Source organism: Lepidochelys kempii, chromosome 3 (assembly GCF_965140285.1).
Source record: "Lepidochelys kempii isolate rLepKem1 chromosome 3, rLepKem1.hap1, whole genome shotgun sequence".
NCBI classification, from domain to species: domain Eukaryota; kingdom Metazoa; phylum Chordata; order Testudines; family Cheloniidae; genus Lepidochelys; species Lepidochelys kempii.
The window spans coordinates 186,525,229-186,539,975 of NC_136382.1; the positions used below are offsets into that span (position 1 = coordinate 186,525,229).

At 40.8% G+C, this 14,747-nt stretch overlaps 1 protein-coding gene across 11 annotated transcripts in view; it reads right to left on the reverse strand.

Annotated features, from left to right (window-relative positions):
- Nucleotides 1–4,494: 4,494 nt before the first annotated feature.
- The window catches only part of CLHC1 (clathrin heavy chain linker domain containing 1), a 33,741-nt gene continuing 23,488 nt past the window's right edge, over nucleotides 4,495–14,747 (reverse strand). For all 11 annotated transcript variants that reach the window (XM_073339302.1, XM_078852322.1, XM_073339295.2 and 8 more), the window contains 2 exons: nucleotides 5,751–5,930; nucleotides 4,495–4,789 (listed from right to left, as the gene is read on the reverse strand). In XM_073339302.1, the coding sequence (XP_073195403.1) occupies nucleotides 4,593–4,789; nucleotides 5,751–5,930 (377 nt within the window). In that variant the 3' untranslated portion in view covers nucleotides 4,495–4,592. The remainder of the gene's footprint in view (nucleotides 4,790–5,750; nucleotides 5,931–14,747) is intronic.

Below are 14,747 nucleotides of genomic sequence, written 5' to 3' on the forward strand. Positions count from 1 at the left end.
GGTACGATGTCCATCTGTTTGCATTTGGAAAGGAAGATGATGTCTGTCTGTATCTGCACAAGTTTTTTCATGCAGTTGATAGATTTCCACTCCATACGGCTAAATTTCCACAGTATGCATCTGATGAAGTGAGCTGTAGCTCACAAAAGCTTATGTTCAAATAAATTGGTTAGTCTCTAAGGTGCCACAAGTACTCCTTTTCTTTTTGCAAATACAGACTAACACAGCTGTTACTCTGAAATAAAACTCTTGTGTTGCTAACCTGTCAGTGTCTTGTTCACTATAATAAAAGGAACTGAATTCACTTACATCTTTCAGATGCTGCAGATAGTAAACAATGAAATAACTCTGTGAAGTATCAAAATTATTTTGGTACTGTTTTTCAGCATATTCCAGGCTTTATACTGTGGGAATGCCTGTTATATTTGTGTTCTTTGTCTTGATTCTGAGGACCAGAATCTGCTGTCTGTTATATCAGTGTAAATCCAGAGTAATTCTAGTGGTAAATTAAATTACTCTGGATTTACACCCATGTAATTGGTCAGAATTTGGCCCCATTTTTATTCTTTTAACAGTGTGGCTGGCTCATCAGAAAGTAACTTAGTGCTATTACTACTAAGGTATTATCCATATCTAAATGTGAGTCAAGCTATAGAGTCAGCATGAGCTATAATAAGAGAGAAAAAAACAAGGGCCTGTTTTTTCTCCCACACTGCTGTAAATCAGAAGTAACTCCATTGAAATTAATGGGATTACACCAATGTAAAATGTAAGTGAGAGAAGAATCAGGCCCCCAAGTCTATAAGAAGATCCGAGGCTTGGAGATGCAGGTGGAAACAATGGTTGAGTTTCTAAGGGGATTGGGGCAGATGATGGAGTGAAGGCCAAAGGAGGCTGAAGGGAAAAGTTAAGACTTGCAGATGCAAGCTGGACTGAAGAACTCTGAGGGGAAACTGTTGGATAAGGAAAGTGGCCAGTGGAAGCATGTGACTACGAGAACCAGGCAGAGGAAAAGACCAGCTAGTAAAGGAGAAATAGAGCTCAGGAACAGGTTTGCTGAGTTGGAAAATGAAGAATGGACACAGCAGGCAGTAACTGAAGGTGGGAGGGCAAGGAAAAAGAAAAGAGCAGCTAGTCTTATAAGAAGAGAAGAGCCAATGGAGATACCCAGAGTTCAGAACCCCAGGAGAATACAGGATGACTCAGAAGATTGCAAGAGAGAACAAAAGCCAAGAGGACTTGCAGGCAGATAAAACAGGAGGAAGGCAAGAGAATAACACCTTCACCAGGAAAAACAGGTCTATGTGATTAGTGACTCCCTACTAAGAAAAACAGACAGGCTTGTCACCAGAGCTGATCCAGAGAACAGAAAGGTGTGTGTGCTGTCTTCCACGAGCTAAGATACAGAATGTGGACCTGAGGCTGAAGAGGATCCTAATGGGAGCAGGAAAGAATCCACTGATTGTCCTTCATGTGAGAACAAATGATACAGCTAGATTCTCATTAGAACATATCAAGGGAGACTATGCCAGGCTGAGAACACACTTAAGGAAATGGAGGCTCAGTGGGATTCTCACTAGTGCCTAGAGGAAGAGAACAAAAGCAAGACAAGATGATCATCAACAGATGGCTCAGGCAATGGTGCTATAAGAAAGGCTTTGGGATGTTTGACCACTGGAAGGCATTCATGGACAGTGGACTGTTATCATGGGATGGACTCCACCTGAGAAGAGAAACAGACTTCTGGGCTGGAGGTTAGCACAACTAATTAAAGGAGCTTTAAACAAAGAACTCAGGGGAAACGGGAAATGCTCATGTAATCCATACCTGATTTTAACATTGAGAAGGAGCTAAATCAAGTAAGAAAGGATACAGCAATGGGTAGGATAATGGACATTAAGAGGAAAGATCCTGCCAATAACAGTGAAGATAACGATCAGGTAGGCAATACTGGCAGAATGACTACCCAATTGGGCGAGGAATGTAGGCAAGGCCAAGGAGCAACAATTAAGATGTTTGTACAGGAATGAAAGGAGCCTGGGTAACAAAAAGGAGGAACTAATAGTACTGATGCAAGAAGTGAAACCAGGTATAATAGGGATAACAGAAATAGTAGAGTAATAGTCATGACTGGAGTACAGATATTGAAGGGTATGTGATAGTCAGGAAAGACAGAAATACAGGCAAAGATAGTGGAGTGGTATTGTATATTAACCATGAGGTAGATTGTAAAGAAATTATAACGGGTGGACTGGATAAGACAGTCTGTTTGGGTCAAAATCACTTTGGAAAAGAAAGGTACTAGAGGTTCCTGTGGATAGTCCTTGGAGTATGCTATAGACCCCCAGCATCCAATCTGGGTATGGATAGAGACCTCTTTAATATTTTTAATTAAATAAATTCTACTGGGAATTGTGTGATTATAGGATACTTTAACTTCCCACATACAGATTGGAGGACAAGTGCTACTAATAATAGTAGGGCCCAGATTTTCCGGGATGTGATAGCTGACAGATTTCTTCACCAAATACTTGCTGAACCAACAACAGGTGATGCCATTTTAGATTTGGTATTGATGAGTAGTGAGTGTAATGTTGTACCCCATAATGTTTTATGGAAATATGCTTATTAAAGGTGCTTAGGAAATATGCTTATGAAATATGACATAACTGGAATATATTTTATGCTAGACATGCCATGTAACATATCGCTGCAAAGGTTATGATCTACTGGATATATTCATCCTATTTGTATGCATGTATCATTTTTGTATTCAAAGTTATGAATATGGGCTATGTACTAGTTCAATTTTAAGTAGCCTCACTGAAGCAGTTGGGTCAGCTTCCTGAGAAAAGCAGTTGGTCAGCTTCTCAGTAAGTGCCCAATCAAGAAACACTTAAGCTAACAATGAACTTGGAGACGCCAATCCACATCTGAGCTTTCCCGGGAACGTGGCCTGGCTGGTAAGGAACTCAGTCAAGCATGGACATGTGACTTGCCCATGTGACTCCAAAACTCCATCTTGGAGCTGGATTCTGCATAGGAGACAGGAGGGGGTCTCCACCCACAAGAGAAAGTCTATTTAAGCCCCTAGGAGACCCCTCCATTTTGTTTTCAGCTGGCTCAAGAGGTAGCCTCTCCACCCCCAACGGATACCTGAAAGAAACTGGAACAAAGGACAGTAACCACAGGAGTGTGAATGATTGCTGGACCCAGACTAGAAGGAGACTAGTCTGTAAAAGAAGCTTACTGGAATGTCTCTGAGGGTGAGATTTCATCTGTAATCGCTTTCTTACTGTATTAGACATGGACTTGAGTGTTTTATTTTATTTTGCTTGGTAATTCACTTTGTTCTGTCTGTTATTACTTGGAACCACTTAAGTCCTACTTTTTGTATTTAATAAAACCACTTTTTACTTATTTAACCCACAGTATGCATTAACACCTGGGGGGGAGGGGGCAAACAGTTGTGCATACCTCTCTATCAGTGTTATAGAGGACAGAAAATTTATGAGTTTACCCTGTATAAGCTTTACACAGGGTAAAACGGATTTATTTGGGATTTGGACCCCATTGGGAGCTGGGCATCTGAGTGTTGGAGACAGGCACACTTTTTAAGCTGTTTTCAGTTAAGCATGCAGCTTGTGTGGGATGTGGTTCAGACCTGGGGCTGTGGTTGTAGCAGGCAAGCATGTCTGGCACAACCAGGCAGGGTTCTGAAGTCCCAAGCTGCCAAGGAAAACAGGCTCAGAGGCAGTCTTGGCACATCAGATGGCAGTCCCAAGTGGGTTTCTGTGATCCAACCTGTCACAGTGAGGACCTCATAGAAGAACTGTAAAGGACAACCGTGGTTTGAGTGATCATGAGCTAATTCAGTTTAAACTAAATGGAAGGATAAATAAAAACAGATCTGCATTCTTCCTGTTTATATTGGTATTTGATGTTTCCAGCTCTCATGCCCACACCTCTGAAAATCTCTGCCAATGCAAACCCAGTTTATTTGTTGGCAAAGGCCGTATTTGAATATCTTCCTTTTCCGAAGGCTGTAATGCCTGTCTCTTAGCCAGCAATATGAACCAAGTAAGACTCTCATGATTGCCTCTGACGGTGTAATTCAATTGTCAGATGCGCATGTGCAACACCCACTGGAGTTAATAGGAACTGCAGCCATATCTCTGAAGGCAGAATGTGGCCCCCCAGGAAACAACTGTCTTCCTTGCTTCCAGAGGTCCCAAAATCTTATTCATTTCATTGGCAATGGGACTCATATGATGATTCCCTCCCTCCCCGCATAAAGACTGAAGCACAAAGATGGACAAAAGAAAAACTTGGAACTATTCAATACAAGGAAATATATAAACATACTTTCACAATATTCATTAACTAAATAGGCCAAGTTTGTTCTACACTGAATATACCTTCCCAGTTAAGACACACATGTATTAAAAGGGGATACTAATTTACATTTGATGGCAAAAAGAAGTATCAGCTCTATTTCTGAGTGATCCGTGTTTACTATAATTCATACAAATAACTATAACGATGCTTCGGTTGAATGTTGTTAGAGCTCCCTCAATTGCTTTACGGAAGAACTACAAGAAAACATGTTCCATTATCTTTGCATCATCATCAAATGGGGAAATCTGAACCACTCCTTCCTGTGAGGTAAGGATCGAGAGGATTTCTTGAGACAATCTTTCATGCTTATTTTCTGCACATGTATCTGCGATCTTCTTCCAACCTTCCAAGGTACAGACCGTATCATTTAAAATAACTTGTTCCAGTGCATCTGATGAAGAAAAAAATATCATGTAGTGGCACAGTATTTGCCCTCAATCAGTTTCTGCTTTGCTCATATTAAAACAAAGAACAAAAAGAGGCATGATCTTAGGGGATAATATGACTACAGATCAATAATTCTTTTTCCAGTTGGATAAATTCTAAGGGTAAGGACCAAATAAAGAGATAACTGATCAAAAATCCAATAGAAGTGTTTACTTTATTTATAAAGATTAAAAGCTACATCCTCCCACAGCACTCAAAATCATGTCTGAAACCCCATGACCAGCAGAAAAACTGGAGAATGTGTAGCCCAATTCTGCCTTTTATTTTTATATAAAGTTAATGGATGTTTTGCTATTGACTTCAGTGGGAGTAGGATAAGGCCATCAGTTGGGAGTAATCATCACTGCAAGTGGAAAAACCAAATGCGCCAAGTTGCCAAATTACATGGCCAAGAAAGGTCCTTAACTCTAGAAGAAAATACAGGAATTTGCAGCAGACCCTACCAAAAGTGCTAATTTGAACACAGGACTGAGCAAGGCAGGCTGTAGCACATGGCAAAAGTAACTTTTTTGATCTCAAAGAGAGTACCATAAATACTGAGATTGCAGAATTGGACCCATTGTAAACAGAAGGTGCTTAGTTATTTTAATCACTCTCCAGTATAGATTAAGGATAACAGGAGCATCAACGACACAATAATTTATGGATTTGCAGTTTGTTTTTTGGAAAGTATCAATGGAAAGGGAAAAGGGAAAAGATTAACTATGTGTTTTTAAATTAGCTGAATTATATTTGTTAACACAATTAAATGATTGTGACCTCAATAACTTTGTTTTTATTCATTTTATTGCCATTTACAATGGAATTGCTTTGTAACTTCCCAGATACTGCAATGAAAATAGAGAAATGTGACATTTACATAACTTCACTATAAATGTCTGTTAATTATATCTTATTGTACTTACTCTTCTCACCCATGTTTATGTCCTCTAACAGTTGTAAACCATGCTCTTTGTGATCAGTATCAATGAGTGAGAGGATCGTAGCCCCAGTGGATAATAATGCTGGTTTCTCATTCCACTCTTGAGTTAGACAATGAATTAGCTCAATACTAGGACAGTTTTTCAGTAGGAATAAGTAATCATCTGAAAACAATCATCCAGGTCATTATACAGTTGTGGGTGTTCACACAAACACACAAGCATGATAACTCCAATTCTGATCTCACTGACCACGGTAAATCAGGTGAAAGTTCAAATAAGTTAGTGTAAAACTAGTATATGTGAGATCAGAATTTGGTCTCATTTATCTGGAAGAAAAGATAAACAGCACAATAATTAAATTCACAGATGATACTAACTAGGGAAGTGTTGCAAATATCAAAGAGGATAGAAATAATAAGAGAGACCTTGAAGTTGTTAGAAATATGGGCAAGAAATAAATTCAGACTGGAAAATGCAACCTAACAGAACAGAGGAATAATAATCTGAAGAAAGATATTAAATGGGAGAGAGTTACTTGGAAAGCAGCACTGTTGAAAAGGGGCCTAGGGAACTGCAGAGTGCAAAAGTGATATGAACTTGCATTGCTATATTGCCACAGAGAGAAGCTAATGTGATTTTAGTTTGCTTACACAGAGGTGTCACATCCCAGAACAGTGAAGTGACAGCCCCTCTCTCTATATAGCACTGGTGAGACAGCACCTATATTAGAATGCTGCAACAGTTATAGGCACCACAGCAGCAGATGCATGTTGACATAACGGAGAGAAATCATTTAAAGAAAAATGACTGAGTGGATGGAGGAAATGGCATGAAGAAAAAATAAGATCCAAGTAGCACAATCCTGCAGCATGCTAAACATCTTCAGTATCTACTGCCTTTCCTGCATGACTGGGACCTAAATATGCATAGTTTGGCTAAATGACTGGACAGGATATGAATACTGTTGACAAGTATCTGAGGTTGTAAACACGGAGGGTGAAATTCTGGCCTCATTAAAGTCAATGATAAAATTTCCAGGACAAAGAAAAAATATTTACAGTGAGGCCTAATAGCCTAATTTTGATGGATCTATGATTCTGCTTAATCTGCATATCTGTTTTTTTTTGAGAATTCACACTGACCAGTCCCGGGTACTATAAACATTAACTGCTGATGGTATGGTATCTGAGCAAATACATAATGTGTTCTGAAGTAAGAAGAGTTGACCAGATGGGATTTTTACATTTCTCTATTCAAGGTCTTGGGACAAGCTCAAAAGAACAACCAAGAGAGTTTAAATAGATAATTTTGCTATTTATTGAGGAACAGAACGTGCCCCAGATTCTTGTCTGTGTTAGGGCTGCTATTTTGCTGCTCTACTGTCTACACCAGTCCTAAAGCCACCTAGCCACCTGCAAGAGGATCACCCCAGTGCAATGGATGCTTTGTTGCTGTAGAACTGGCCTAACTGCTCATATACTATCCCCATTCATGACTGTCAGTGTAAGGGATATACCTGGGGAAAGGGGGCATGACCAGGTCTTCCCTGCAGTTCAGCAATCCTTGACTGCCATGATGGCAGCATGGGGCTATTGCCAGCTAGTGTAAATTAGAACAGCATATAGGCTGCTTTAACTCACTCCAGGGAACCAGCCCAGTACAGCCAGTTTAGGAATGGGGGGAGCACAAAGGTGCCATAAAGCCACCTTTGCACCCCTTTCCCCCCCACAAGTTGTGTTGTATACCCCTTCTGTGCAGCTGAGAATCAGGATCTATGCATCCAGTATGTGATGTAGTCTTTATGCTGCCTACTTCTTCAGCTAACATAATCAGACTAATCAACAGGACAAGATAATTTGAGGGTGCATCTGCATCTTGTTTACAAGGTGATAACTCTGAAGCTGAACGATCCACACTTCCAATACAAAGAAAAACCAATTTTAACTTTCAAATGATGTAATCACTAATACAGAAAATAAATAGATGCCTCAATTTATTTTAGGCCAGTAGCTTAACTTTTTAATTCTGTGGAACAACTTACAAAAGAGATCACCTCTGCTGAACCACATCCCTTTCTATAACCCACTCCTTCACCTTTCCTGCAGCATTCACTATCTTTTCTGAATGTGCCCATAGAACATATTTTCAGGATCAGTGCTCTGCAATATTACACCCTCTTTAGGGACATAAATATGGAACAATATGCCACTGCCTGTCAACATCCATGAATGATACTCAACTCAAAAATAAATAGTGAACAGGATTTTATCAGTATTAGCCACAATAAATGGGTTTGTTCAAGACAAAAAAAAGAGGTGGACCAAATATACATGCATGCCTGATGCTGAAGGAAATCCTGTTTTAATGTAATACGCTGGCAAAATTATTGACAAGATTAGCATCATCTTGAGGTTTCGACAATTTTCAATTTGAATTTGTGCAACCAACATTTAAAAATCTATCAACATTTTCATTAGTTTGCATTCACAAATCAGCATTCTTTGATCTTTCAGAACATATCTTCACTTCGTCCATCGTCTTTGTTTTTCCCACCCATTGCAATGTACAGAGGATGAATGTTCCGCTGTACAGCCATGTTGACAAAAAACAATTTTTGTGAAAGCTACACTGGAAAGTCATACTATAGGACTGTCCCATGTATTTTTCAAAAACATAATATCTGGATTACACAGGGGCAAAGTGATTTTTGAAAAAGTCTCTAGGCCAGATCCATAGCTGGTGTAAATCAACATAGTTTCATCTATAATCAGTGGAGCTATGCTGATTTACACTGGCTGAGAATCTGGAGTATAAACTTATATATTTTGAGCTATCAGTTAGAAATAAAAGCATTAAATTAAGTGCTGCATAATCCATAGATGCATCTTTTTTGTAAAGGTAAAAAACAGCAAGTGTACATCTAAATAGACATGCAACTCCATGCGCTTTCAATACAAAGCTATAAGGAAATGTGATTGCATGAGAGCAGAAACATATGGATCGAAATCCTGATTCCCCTGGCAAAACCCTTATTGACTTCACTGGGGCAAGGATTTCACCCCAGTGGGTATTGGACATGATTGTCTAGTTGTGTGTTCAACTGTGCTTTCCATCATAACTGATCAAGTGTCTTCACTTCCAAATATAGGCCCTAATCCTGCTAAAATTTAGGCACATGCTTAGTTTTACTCGTTCTGTGTGTCTAAGTGCCTGCAGAATCAGGACTTCAGTCAATATATTTGGATGCAGAATTAATCCAATTATGGTTTGACAAAAGAGAAAAGTACTTACTTCTAAAATGTAGTTATCTAAAATACAGAGCTGTAGTAATACCCAGGTTCCTAGCATGAGAGTGGTGAGGGGGTTTTCTATAGTTTAACTGCTCAATATTGGCGCCAGCACAGAACTTCCAAATTGGAAATGTACATAATCTGGAAACATCAGATGCATATATTTTCATAGAGTCATAGACTTTAAGGTCAGAAGGGACCATTATGATCGTCTAGTCTGACCTCCTGCACAACGCAGGCCACAGAATCTTACTCACCCACTCCTGTAATAAACCCCTAACCTATGTCTGAGCTACTGAAGTCCTCAATTCAAGGTGCAGAGAATCCTCCAGCAAGTGACCCCTGCCCCACACTGCAGAGGAAGGCAAAAAAACCCCAGGGCCTCTGCCAATCTGCCCTGGAGGAAAATTCCTTCCCAACCCCAAATATGGCTATCAGCTAAAAACCCCGAGCATGTGGGCAAAACTCACCAGCCAGACACCCAGGAAAGAATTCTCTGTAGTCACTCAGATCCCATCCCATCACAGGCCATTGGTCATATTTACCGCTAATAGTCAAAGATCAATTAATTGCCAAAGTTAGGCTATTCCATCATACCATCCCCTCCATAAACTTATCAAGCTTAGTCTTGAAGCCAGATATGTCTTTTGCCCCCACTGCTTCCCTTGGAAGGCTCTTCCAGAACTTCACTCCTCTAATGGTTAGAAACCCTTTGTCTAATTTCAAGTCTAAACTTCCTGATGGCCAGTTTATATCCATTAGTACCAATGTTGACACAAGAACAGAGCTTAAATAATTCCTCTCCCTCCCTAGTATTTAACCCTCTGATATATTTATAGAGAGCAATCATATCTCCCCTCAGCCTTCTTTTGGTTAGGCTAAACAAGCCAAGCTCTTTGAGTCTCCTTTCATTAGACAGATTTTCCATTCCTCGGATCATTCTAGTAGCCCTTCTCTGTACCTGTTCCACTTTGAACTCATCCTCCTCCACTAGAGGAGGTTTTGGAATTAATTGAGACATTTAACAGTAACAAGTCACCGGGACCAGATGGCATTCACCCAAGAGTTGCGAAAGAACTCAAATGTGAAATTGCGGAACTATTAACTATGGTTTGTAACCTGTCCTTTAAATCAGCTATTGTACCCAATGACTGGAAGATAGCTAATGTAACACCAATATTTAAGAAGGGCTCTAGAGGTGATCCTGGCAATTACAGACCGGTAAGTCTAACGTCAGTACCAGGCAAATTAGCTGAAACAATAGTAAAGAATAAAATTGTCAGACAATAGAAGAACATAAATTGTTGCACAAAAGTCAACATGGTTTCTGTAAAGGGAGATCATGTCTTACTAATCCATTAGAGTTCTTTGAGGGGGTCAACAAACATGTGGACAAGAGGGATCCAGTGGACATAGTATACTTAGATTTCCAGAAAGCCTTTGACAAGGTCCCTCACCAAAGGCTCTTATGTAAGTTAAGTTGTCATGGGATGAGAGGGAAGATCCTTTCATGGACTGAGAACTGGTTAAAAGACAGGGAACAAAGGGTAGGAATAAATGGTAAATTTTCAGAATGGAGAGGGGTAACTAGTGGTGTTCCCCAAGGGTCAGTCCTAGGACCAATCCTATTCAACTTATTCATAAATGATCTGGAGAAAGGGGTAAACAGTGAGGTGGCAAAGTTTGCAGATGATACTAAACTGCTCAAGATAGTTAAGGCCAAAGCAGACTGTGAAGAACTTCAAAAGAATCTCACAAAACTAAGTGATTGGGCAACAAAATGGCAAATGAAATTTAATGTGGATAAATGTAAAGTAATGCACATTGGAAAAAATAACCCCAATTATACATACAATATGATGGGGGTTAATTTAACTACAATTAATCAGGAGAAAGATCTTGGAGTCATCGTGGATAGTTCTCTGAAGATGTCCACGCAGTGTGCAGCGGCAGTCAAAAAAGCAAATGGGATGTTAAGAATAATTTTAAAAGGCATAGAGAATAAGATGGAGAATATCTTATTGCCCTTATATAAATCCATGGTATGCCCACATCTTGAATACTGCGTACAGATGTTGTCCCCTCATCTCAAAAAAGATATACTGGCATTAGAAAAGGTTCAGAAAAGGGCAACTAAAATGATTAGGGGTTTGGAACAGGTCCTGTATGAGGAGAGATTAAAGAGACTAGGACTTTTCAGCTTGGAAAAGAGGAGACTAAAGGGGGATATGACAGAGGTATATAAAATCATGAGTGGTGTGGAAAAAGTGAATAAGGAAAAGTTATTTACTTGTTCCCATAATATAAGAACTAGGGGTCACCAAATGAAATTAATGGGGAGCAGGTTTAAAACAAATAAAAGGAAGTTCTTCTCCACTCAGCGCACAGTCAACCTGTGGAACTCCTTGCCTGAGGAGGTTATGAAAGCTAGGACTATAACAGGGTTTAAAAGAGAACTGGATAAATTCATGGAGATTAAGTCCATTAATGGCTATTAGCCAGGATAGGTAAGGAATGGTGTCCCTCGCCTCTGTTTGTCAGAGGGTGGAGGTGGATGGCAGGAGAGAGGTCACTTGATAATTACCTGTTAGGTTCACCCCCTCTGGGGCACCTGGCATTGGCTACTGTCAGTGGACAGGATACTGGGCTAGATGGACCTTTGGTCTGACCATTGTTATGTTCTTAAATATGGGAGACCAGAACTGCACACAGGGAAGAAAGGTAAGCAGCAGGATACGGACCCTGGACTTCAGGAAAGCAGACTTCGACTCCCTCAGGGAACGGATGGCCAGGATCCCCTGGGGGACTAACTTGAAGGGGAAAGGAGTCCAGGAGAGCTGGCTGTATTTCAAGGAATCCCTGTTGAGGTTACAGGGACAAACCATCCCAATGAGTCGAAAGAATAGTAAATATGGCAGGCGACCAGCTTGGCTTAATGGTGAAATCCTAGTGGATCTTAAACATAAAAAAGAAGCTTACAAGAAGTGGAAGGTTGGACATATGACCAGGGAAGAGTATAAAAATATTGCTCGGGCATGTAGGAATGATATCAGGAGGGCCAAATCGCACCTGGAGCTGCAGCTAGCAAGAGATGTCAAGAGTAACAAGAAGGGTTTCTTCAGGTATGTTGGCAACAAGAAGAAAGCCAAGGAAAGTGTGGCCCCTTACTGAATGAGGGAGGCAACCTAGTGACAGAGGATGTGGAAAAAGCTAATGTACTCAATGCTTTTTTTGCCTCTGTCTTCACTAACAAGGTCAGCTCCCAGACTGCTGCGCTGGGCATCACAAAATGGGGAAGAGATGGCCAGCCCTCTGTGGAGATAGAGGTGGTTAGGGACTATTTAGAAAAGCTGGACGTGCACAAGTCCATGGGGCCGGACGAGTTGCATCCGAGAGTGCTGAAGGAATTGGTGGCTGTGATTGCAGAGCCATTAGCCATTATCTTTGAAAACTCGTGGCGAACGGGGGAAGTCCCGGATGACTGGAAAAAGGCTAATGTAGTGCCAATCTTTAAAAAAGGGAAGAAGGAGGATCCAGGAAACTATAGGCCAGTCAGCCTCACCTCAGTCCCTGGAAAAATTATGGAGCAGGTCCTCAAAGAATCAATCCTGAAGCACTTGCATGAGAGGAAAGTGATCAGGAACAGCCAGCATGGATTCACCAAGGGAAGGTCATGCCTGACTAATCTAATTGCCTTTTATGATGAGATTACTGGTTCTGTGGATGAAGGGAAAGCAGTGGATGTATTGTATCTTGATTTTAGCAAAGCTTTTGACACGGTTTCCCACAGTATTCTTGTCAGCAAGTTAAGGAAGTATGGGCTGGATGAATGCACTATAAGGTGGGTAGAAAGCTGGCTAGATTGTCGGGCTCAACGGGAAGTGATCAATGGCTCCATGTCTAGTTGGCAGCCGGTATCAAGTGGAGTGCCCCAAGGGTCGGTCCTGGGGCCGGTTTTGTTCAATATCTTCATAAATGATCTGGAGGATGGTGTGGATTGCACTCTCAGCAAATTTGCGGATGATACTAAACTGGGAGGAGTGGTAGATACGCTGGAGGGGAGGGATAGGATACAGAAGGACCTAGACAAATTGGAGGATTGGGCCAAAAGAAATCTGATGAGGTTCAATAAGGATAAGTGCAGGGTCCTGCACTTAGGATGGAAGAATCCAATGCACCGCTACAGACTAGGGACCGAATGGCTAGGCAGCAGTTCTGCGGAAAAGGACCTAGGGGTGACAGTGAATGAGAAGCTGGATATGAGTCAGCAGTGTGCCCTTGTTGCCAAGAAGGCCAATGGCATTTTGGGATGTATAAGTAGGGGCATAGCGAGCAGATCGAGGGACGTGATCGTTCCCCTCTATTCGACATTGGTGAGGCCTCATCTGGAGTACTGTGTCCAGTTTTGGGCCCCACACTACAAGAAGGATGTGGATAAATTGGAGAGAGTCCAGCGAAGGGCAACAAAAATGATTAGGGGTCTAGAACACATGACTTATGAGGAGAGGCTGAGGGAGCTGGGATTGTTTAGCCTGCACAAGAGAAGAATGAGGGGGGATTTGATAGCTGCTTTCAACTACCTGAAAGGGGGTTCCAAAGAGGATGGCTCTAGACTGTTCTCAATGGTAGCAGATGACAGAACGAGGAGTAATGGTCTCAAGTTGCAGTGGGGGAGGTTTAGATTGGATATTAGGAAAAACTTTTTCACTAAGAGGGTGGTGAAACACTGGAATGCGTTACCTAGGGAGGTGGTAGAATCTCCTTCCTTAGAGGTTTTTAAGGTCAGGCTTGACAAAGCCCTGGCTGGGATGATTTAACTGGGAATTGGTCCTGCTTCGAGCAGGGGGTTGGACTAGATGACCTTCTGGGGTCCCTTCCAACCCTGATATTCTATGATTCTATTCCAAATTAGGTCTCACCAGTGCCTTGTACAATGGTACTACCACCTCCTTACTCTACTGGAAATACCTCGCCTGATGCATCCCAAGACCGCATTAGCTTTTTTCACGGCCATATCACATTGGCGGCTCACAGTCATCCTGTGATCAACCAATACTCCAAGGTCCTTCTCCTCCTCTGTTACTTCCAACTGATGAGTCCCCAGCTTATAACAAAAATTCTTGTTATTAATCCCTAAATGCATGAAGAAGCCTCGCCTCAGATGGGTAGTGGTTGTGGGTAGATCTATTAGACCTAACTAAAACTTAAAAGAATAATTATTACAGCTAAATTATTTTCTCTTCTCCAAAGATACAAGCTGCAACAGACCCCCCTACTCACAGGGACTCTAACATCAGGGATGTTGCTATAAAAATATACACCATTATCTATTTATAAAAGATACTGAAATGCTACAAAATGTGTGTTCATAAATTATTAAATTAAATATTTATATACAAATAAATTAAACATATATACAAACATACATAAAAAGTTGGGAAGGATGGCAAGAGAACGCAAGAAATAAAATACTTTATGAGAAATGTGAATAATAACTAGCAGAGAAATCCAAAAATAAATTAAAGGGGTTAGTGAATTAAAACACTCCTAGTTTGGCCAATATTCCTTAGGCTTTAAAAGACCTTGAACTTGCAGGTCTGCTATGCAATGACAATGCCATATGCAGTCAGACAGCTTTTAAACATGATGCTTTTGGAGACAACAGAATCTAATGTACTGGTGTCAAAAG